This window comes from Diplotaxodon limnothrissa, linkage group LG13 (assembly GCF_057381915.1).
Source record: "Diplotaxodon limnothrissa isolate DT_005_m linkage group LG13, D_limnothrissa_male_GT1.1, whole genome shotgun sequence".
Classification (NCBI taxonomy): Eukaryota; Metazoa; Chordata; class Actinopteri; order Cichliformes; family Cichlidae; genus Diplotaxodon; species Diplotaxodon limnothrissa.
The window spans coordinates 1,662,388-1,671,668 of record NC_140608.1 but is presented as its reverse complement, the minus strand read 5'-3'; the positions used below and the strand labels follow the sequence as shown (position 1 = coordinate 1,671,668).

General features: G+C 37.4%; 1 protein-coding gene across 2 annotated transcripts in view; it reads left to right on the top strand.

Moving 5' to 3' along the window:
- The first annotated feature begins 370 nt into the window (after positions 1-370).
- Positions 371-9,281, top strand: part of nckap1 (NCK-associated protein 1) — a 37,337-nt gene continuing 28,426 nt past the window's right edge. For both annotated transcript variants that reach the window (XM_085369610.1, XM_085369609.1), the window contains exon 1: positions 371-694. In XM_085369610.1, the coding sequence (XP_085225736.1) occupies positions 587-694 (108 nt within the window). In that variant the 5' untranslated portion in view covers positions 371-586. The remainder of the gene's footprint in view (positions 695-9,281) is intronic.

Genomic DNA, 9,281 nt, shown 5'->3' with positions numbered 1-9,281 from the left:
CAGGGACAGCTCTGGTTGAAGGGTTTGGAGACAAAGTTAGAAAGGCAAGGATGAGATGGTTTTGATATGTACAGAGGAGGAGGAGTGGATATAATGGAAAAAGGATGTTGAAGATAAGATAAGAAGAAAAGGAAGAGCCCAGGGAAGGGAACATACAGACGGTTGATGTGACAGACCCCTATTCTACTTATTTAAACTACTTTGTTATGAGCTGTTAATGTTTAGGTGGTGTACCAAATGAATTTGCCAACTTCTGTTATAAAAACAAATCTTAGCATCATCTGGAAGTATACGCTAAGTCTTTAAAATAAAAAAATTAACGAGGGTCCGTGAACGCAGCATTAGCCAGCCTCGTTGTGAAAACCAGGACAACTCCTCATCCAGGGAACGAAAAAAAAAAAGAAAAACAGGCAGGGAGACGGTGGGGTGGAGTACAGGAAGCTGGTTGAACATGGGCGAAATTTAATCTAATAACGACATAAATCATAGTTTCCATTTCTTCCCTATTTTTACGGAACAAGACTGCGGAGATTTGTGGAATTTTTACTGGATTGCTTTGGAGATTTAGGCGAACAGCGAGGAGAAGATGTCTCGGGGAGTGATCCAGCCCAGCCAGCAGAAACTGGCAGAAAAACTCACCATCCTCAACGACAGAGGCATCGGGATGCTGACCCGTGTTTACAATATTAAAAAGGTTCGCACACACACGCAAGGCTGTGCCCCCCATTGATCGCATACAAGTCTTTGAACAGATTTTTTTTTTTTTTTTTTACGGACATCCCAAATTAACATCAGGGAGATATATGGGATTAGCTAGCACTGATTGCTACTCTCACGGCATGAGCAGTTAGAAGACTTTTAGGTCTCATTTTAGACATTAGGCATTATTATTATTTTACTAACTGCGTGTTTATGTGCGTCAAACGACACTTACGTTATCCCTTTGGTATCCCTGGAAGCAGGTTGTGGGCACAGCTAGCCACTAGCTGTCGCGTTAGCTTGCGGTAAAGCTGGCCATTGGATTTACGACGTGAACTGATTTTCGGTTAGATTAATCAAAATGGGAGTTGATTGTAATGGGTAGCGCGATAAACAAAAAGAACCGAAACAGCCAAACAAGCCCCTTAAATCCCTGGGCCTGCGTTAGTGGTGGAAGCTAGCTGCCGTCGTTGGCCGCTATAATGGCGGCGGCTGCTAGTTAAGCTAACTGCTAATGAAGCTAGGAGTCGGGCGTCGTCTCCCCTCCACCAAGAGCTAAAACGCCAAACTCCAGCTGCAGGCAGCCTGTTAGTTCACCCCAGTCACTGACATATACATAACCGAACTCGATGCTTTTTTCAGACCTAGCTGGCAGGTACCTAGTTTAGCTGGGTACACTAATTGTGGAAAAAAATGAAGCGAAAGTAACGAGTAAAGTCGGTTAATTGGACGTTCGATTGTTATTTTCAACTGATTACCGAACAAATATTTACGATACAACCAGAATCTAATTTTTTATATATATGCTGGCCAATGATAAACGAATGGTTTCATTTGCACCCTAGCTGTATCCAGCAGGCGTTTTGCTTGACTGCATAAATGCTATGCAGTTTGACATCTGTCCAATAAGCTTTTCATGGGTTAATGTTAATCTTTAAAGGCACGTAATGCAAAATTATGTATTTAAAATGAGCTAAAAAACACAAAGGTAAATAAAGCTATCAAGAGATCATTTAGAAACCATCAGCATGACTTCATGTCAAAAACGGCTGTGTGTTGTGATAGAGAGGTATCAGCTGAAACTAAGCTAGGGTAAAGCCTTACTTTCACATAATATCAGTTTTTACCTGGCATTTATTTAACCAGGCAAGTTATTAAAATTTTTTCTTATTCATCTGGTTAAATGGCAGCTTGGAAAAAGTAAAGCCTCTTGAGGAAATTGGGGTCTGTATAGAGAAATTTCAGGGCTGCATTTTCCTGATCACCTTGAGAAAAGGGCTTTAGCCCTCTCCTGAAAGATAATTTATAAGGAGTTAGGGAAAGAGAAGAGAATCTGGCTGCGCTTATAAAATGTCCTTAATAACTTGATGTGGGCTGGTGTGGTGACAGTATAATATCCCAAAGATGAATTACAAGAACCTTATCTGAGATACTTTGCCCCCCTTTGCTTTTCAGTGTTCAATACATAGGAATAAATGGCTTATAGAGTGAAATGAAGTGTCTCATTGGGTTGACACTGCTGGAGAGATGGCCCAGTGTAACTCCTGCCTTTATTAAAGCTTTCTGAGCCTGAACCTTAAGAACCTTAAGGCTGAAAATGCAGTATTGGACAGAAATGATGCAAAAATGAATTATGGCAACCCTTCAGTTAACTGTAAAGATTTGAACATGCTAAAAATGCATAGAGCTCCTTGAAGCAGATTTTATCACAACAGCCTGCTTTTGATCATTTTCCTTGTTGGTATAACACGACTGATAACATATCAGGCGGTTATCAAATTAAAAGAAAAACAAACTTAATTAATGTTTACCCCATCAGCTTTGTTTCACAATCATAATGATTGATTGCTGGATAGTGCATTTCTATGAGTTATGGCATGGTATTATCTCTTTTCCTTTGATACAGGATGCTTTATCCTCTGCTAAAAGGAGGTGACAAGGGACATGCTGATCTCCTTTCCTTCATATTTAGAGGATCAGAATCTCACCAGCTCTTTTTATGGCTGTCATGCAGGTGCCTCCTGCTCACTTTGTGCAGTTACAAATTAAACTAAGCAAAACTGACATTTTTTGACCATAGCCTTAAAGTTTCATAGCAGAACACACCCAAAAGCATCAAAAACACACCCTACTTGCATGTTTGTGGTAAGTGCCCTAAGGCTATTACAGTTGACTACAAACACACTTAAAAACCAAGACTAGATCAGAAGTAAAAAACAAACAAACTGCATTTTAGTTAACTAATATAAAAAACTAGAAATCATTCTTTGATTGTTTTAAATTTTCCAAGGCAGAAATTATGAGGATGCTTTAGACTGGGATGTCTGTCGAATTATGAGCCATTAGTGTGCTGATGAATAAACATCAGCACACATAATAATTCAGTAAAATAAAAATAGATACAATAAAACTAGTAAACTCATGCGGAAGCTAAAGTGACGTGGTGGGAAAATAAATTCAGTGCCCACATTGATACTACATCTGCTTCTTATTGCAATAGGCTCAGTTATATAAGACACATTTACTAATGTTAACTGACTCTTGCTCAAGTTTTACACTAATGCTTTGTGTGTGTGGGAGGGAAAAAAAGAGTAGTGGGTCTGTTTGTGTGGGATGAGCCTTTGTTGCTTGAGTATGTATGATGAATAGAAAAAGAGGGAGCGAGTGAAAGAGGCCAGTCATATCTTAGCCAGTTTTAACAAGTGAAGAGTAGAGTGTTAAACTGTCTGAAAGCCCATACTGTTTCCCATGTGTAGTTTGGAGGTGTCTTTCTACAGCATTTAATTTTCAAAGCATTATTTTGTTTTGGTCTGAAGGCACCCTCATTGTGTAAAACACTCAGCTAAAATGCCACTGTAGTAATAAATTTGCTTTGAGCATGTCTGTTAAAGTTATAACACAGTATGAGCAGTCAGACACTAAGATTTTGCTGCTGATTACTCTTCTTAATACGCCCTTCCTTTCCTCCCTCCCTTCTTCCTTCCTTCCTTTTTTCTTTCTGTCTGTCCCATCATCTTCATATCTATCTATATTCAAACCTGCCCCACCATAAATCCTCTGAACATATCCACTCTGACCTGTTCATATGTTATTTTAATGCTTCATTTTACCTTGTAATATTAGAAAACGTCCTAGCATCAAGTATTAGCTGCATCCCAAAGCTAGGAATGAAAGAACTGGGGCAGAAATTTGTACCAAAATCCATGGGCTCAATCTTTTGATTTGGTTCTTTAATCTTGCAAACCCTATCAAAGTTTCCTATAATATTTAATCAGTGGAGATAATTGTGTTTGCTTTGTTGTTTGGTTTCTACCTTTGGGAGATAGTAATTCATCTAAGATCACAGCAATGTTCCTATCCATTTTAAGCATATTCACTCATCACACCATCGACTATCTGCAGAAACCCTAAAACCTCTTCCTTAATTAATCTTGGCTGAGCTGGCATTAAAGTTTTTCTTTGCTGTGCTTATCTTTCAGCCAGTAGACCTTCTAACATCATTTTACTTCTTCGGGGTATCTGTTCTTCTTAACCCCACTCACACTCAGCTAACCCTTCGTGCCCCTCACCCCAAAGCTAGTGTTAAGAATATTCAGTCAGTTTCCCACAAATGAATTAAGCTTAGTCCTAAAATAAGAGAAACATTCACTGAAGCATTGAAAAAACACATTTAGTCCAAGACTACAACTTAATCCATGTCTGAGGAACTTGAGTCAAAGGCCTTTAGTTTATTGTGACTAAAATCAAAACTGGCCAATATGTAAGAATGCAGTTGTGTTGCTGAAATGTATAGAAAAGTCTTTAAACTGCTTTTCAGATGTCATGTTTAAATTCAGGATGCACCAATCAGATATCTGGATCCTGTGCAGTTCTTTGTGCACGGAAGAAGCTAACATCTAAGCGCTTGGACAGGATCGATGCGTTGGCTTCTCTCTCATATTTACTTTTATTCAGGTACTCTTATTTACTTTCCTTTGATTATGTTCTGTCAGAGACATCAGGTAAGCTAGGAGCTGGAGGGATGTTGGTTTCACTGTGGGCTGAAATCAGACTAGTACAAATAAATTAAACAGATAATGCTAATGTATTTATTTATTTATTTTAATTCTGTTGTATTCATCTTTGGCATGTAGTATAGTGAATTTGTCCTTTGATGTATTTGTTATTTTTAGTCAAGTTAGAATGAAAGTTGTTTCATTAAACTTTGCTCATAAAATGATGGTTTTCAGTCATTTTCTCACAGTGAGACATTAACTCTGATATCAGATTGGTACTCTGTATTGGAAAACCTTTAAAGCCAAGGATTCCTCATCATGTTGGAAGTGGAAAAAGCTGGATTGGTGCATCCCTAGTTTAAAGTTCTTCAAAGGTCTCTTAAGTTATACCTACACATCTGTGACACCATCACAATTAAACAGCATCTCTGAAACGTTACTAATTTGGTGATTCTTGCAGTACTTTTGCTTTCAAGTTCAAGTTTCAAGTTTATTCATTTATATAGCACTTTTAAAAACAACAATTGTTGACCAAAGTTCTGTACAATAACATAGTCAAAACAGAAGATATACCAAAGTTTGATGAAATGAAGCAGTTTTTGGGAAGATAATCTGAAATAATTGTTCCTTTATGATTCAGGTTCATTTGGGGATATGGATATATATATATATAAAATTTTCTTTTCTTTTTTTTTTTTTTTTAAATTGTATATTGGTAAAATATCAAATATTTGTAAATTTATTGAAAGTGTTATCACTTTTACCTTCCAGAAACTTAATGCCCCTTCTTCTGTCTTTTACCACCAGCCTTTTTTTCTTCCCCTGAGCTTCAAAACCTTTTTTCGGCATCACTCTGCATTCTGATCCACAAAATGTGGTTGCTTTCCTTTTGTTGCGGAGAAAATACTGAAAAGTATCGCCTGGCCATTAGCTTACCTATTGTATGGTGGCGCAGAGGGGACATTAACACATTAATGAATAACTGCTGGGGTGAAAATTTGCAGGTTGACATTTATTAAAGGGCACACCTGATTACCAGGGGCATTTTTACTCCTCATTTTTAATTTCAAGGCTACTTTATGAGATGGATAAGGCCCAAGACCTCCATAAATTTTACATGGTTTCAGTGGCATGTTGCCCCAAAGAAAATGCAGTGCAAAGTGAATTTCATCAGAGTGCTGGCAAATTTAATATTTTTTTAAATTAATTCTGTTTGATTTGAAGATATAAAATCGGCTAGGGTGAGTTCGCCATTAAGGGAAGAGCCGGCAGTTTTTCAGGTGCTTCTTTTTGCTGACATGTGCTCAATAAGTGAAATTAGCTGTTTGATTTGGATGAAAACCTGCTGACTTTCATCCCTTCATGGCATCACCTTCACGTCTGTCACCACAGACCTCAAATGCCTGGTGTCACTAAAATGTTTCCTGAGGGATTCCCCATTTCCTTTATGTAATAGATGCTACCGGAAATAAAATCTGAACTTGTGAAAACAGAGCCCAGTATTCATTTTAAGTTTGCTTATAGGGCCATGGCTTTGTAGCCAAGCTTTGATACATAAAGACAAAAACAAACAAATCATAAATCCTTAACATTTTTAATTGACTGGCTAACTGATCAATTGATTGACACCATGCAGTTGAATATACTGCATGGTGTGTGTGTAAGAAAAGACTCATATATAGATTTAAAAGAAATGCCATATTTGGCAACATATTCATCATGAATAGAATTAAATACTAATTGAGCAGTGTATTTACTCTAAGCTTTAAACATGTGCAAAGATTAATTCCGAGTGTCTTGTCTTGTTGTTTTCTTGTTAACACTAAGAAAACAACAAACTTGTTTATAAACGCTTTATTAAAATTGTAATTGAAAAATGAGACCCGGGATCTTGGCATGGGCTTTGTATGGTGGTTGGTAGAGATGCCATAGATTATAGCTGCAGGAAAGCCAATAAAAAGTCAAAGTTAGTGAGTAGCATTAGTTAACATAGTGCATGTATTAAACAAATGACATGTATATAATGTAATGTGTTTAAAAAGTGTTGGAAGAAGGTTTGGAGCTGGTGCTATCATGGAAATATTTACAGAGCGTGTACTCAAATTTGGAAACTTCGTACAGAACCAAAGATTGCATATAGGCTAAGTTACACCCATACTTTCCCTATTACCCAGATAACATGATCAAAGGATGAACTGACATGATACAGATTTCACGTCTTAATTTATTGTGCACCAGTATCTTTCAGACAAGGACAAAACAGGCATTACACAGCTTTTCCTGGCTCAGATTTGGCCTTTGTGTTGTTATCTTATTTAACAGAATCAATTCCTTTAGCTGTAATTTGTATTATTTAAATGTGTTTCATGTGGAAATACTGTAACAGATATTTGTGCCTTTGAATGTTAAGTTAGCACATCAGTTGTCACAGATTGCTTGGAAATACTGGTGGAGAGGGAAAAAAAAAAAAAAAGGATACACTGCATTTAATGTGTATTTGTCAAATCCAGCCCCAGAACTGCTTAGTAGTTGTTGGAACTTGTTTGTTACAACTAACAAATATGTTTTCCTTATATTATATCTAAACCAGTTTGAACAAACTCACAGTTTCAGGTGTTTCAATTTTTTGTAGCTAAAACAGCACCAGAGCCATTGGTGTCCAGAAATAAGTGGATTGTCTCACACGTATCAGAGCACCACGGATGCAGTCAGGAAACACTGCATCGTCAGTTACTAAGCAACAGCCAGAACACGAATGTGGAGCAACATTATAAAACTGCAAGGCCCAACTTCAACTTCACACTTTTCTGTGCAAGACAAAAAGGCTTTCCATGCTCTTAAAATGGATGTTATTTTCAATGTGCTGAAGAGCGTAGGTAGAATTACTACACATTGTGTTACTTTCAAGACAGCGTGCGTTAAAATAAGTGTTAATGTGATAACATGTTGGCGCGGCATGATTTTTGTGTTTTTATGTGCTGTATTGAAACGAAATGCCAGAAGGGCTATCCTTAACAAACTCTCCAGCACGCAGGAAACACCTCAGCTGTTGTTTTTAAAACGTGTGTGTGTGTGTGTGTGTGTCTGACATGGAGAGAGCGTGAGTGAGTGTATGGATGAGTGATCCAGCAGTTTGCCTGGGTGGGCTCTTTGTTTTGATTTCTTCTCTTCTTCTCTCCGTTCCAATGCTTCCCCCCTCTCCTATGCAGCAAGGACAAGTTTGGAAGGTTTGCAAAATTTATCACCTTCCACTGATGAAACCCCTCCCCTTGTCACCCTTCCTCAACTCCTTCCTCTCCCTCCTCTCCCCTGTTCCCCGTCCTCCTCCTGGCTACCTGTACTGATCTGTTGGTCCTCTCCTTTGTGCCTCACTCCTCTTCATCTGTAGTGCTGAAAGTAAGGCTGGGCTCCATTCCCTGTCAATTTTACCAACCCACAATGTTAATTCATTGTGTTATTCATTTGCTTATGATAAAGCATTCAGACATCAACTACATTTTTTCCCCATAAAATAAAGCCTTTTAATTTTAGTTCACATAGACAGTCTTTGAAGCAGTCCCCAAACTAGATTTTTGTCGCTGGAAAAATAGTTAACAGGTGTTTAAATCTTCACCTATGGTGTGTAAAAGTCCAGTATACATGATAAAATAACAACATAGTCCTGTATTAAATTTAATAATACACACAGTGAAAACATTTCTTTAAAAAGGTTTAAAAATATACATTATGATGGGTTATGGATGTGTTTCATATGCAATAATAGTTGTGTATATAATGTGTCAGTAATAGTAGCTATATGTTTTTTTTTTTCTGTTTATTAATAGCAACAAATTGAGATTCATGCCAGTAGGTAGGCGTGCCTTCTTCTGTTTATTTGGTATAATTGTAGATGGCAATATCTTGAAAGTACCACCTAAAAAGGGTTAGGTGAAATATACTGTTTAGGACCAAAAAACCCTCTTCTATTATTGTTTTTCTTTCTTTCTAACTAAATGACTATTTAGATAATATATAATATAAAATAAAAATAAGATGTATATATAAAATAAAAAACAATAAAATATAAATATAATAATTTTTAAATCTTTGAATGGTAAACAATTAGCTATTGCCATCTTCCACAGTTCATAAAGACTGCTTACCAGCAGAAGTGCCCTCTGGAGCCCCGTTTGTGCAGTGCACTTAGTACAGCATCGTTATATCAGTTTGATAGAAGGATATCATGGCAACCACTGGTCGCTAAGGAAAAATTATTCCCCAACCTGTTGGCAAATGGTTGCTGGCGGTTGTAAAGATGCTGCACTAAAACATTCACTAACTACTGGTTAAGCGGTAGTGAAAATTGGAAAAAGTGCAATACAAACTGGAATGGGCCACCATTTACCTTCAAAGTAAAAGTTGCTTCATTTGAAACATGTTGGTTAAAGCAGTTACTTTGAAGGTGAATGTTCTCCAAGTTTTCTCAGACAAGTCTGCATCTTATATACAACCGCGACAGTCTGCCAGTAACCAGAGCAATCATAAGGAGGATTTTTATGCAGCACCATCTTCACGATTGATTTCACTTGCCAACCAGTCAAGAAATAC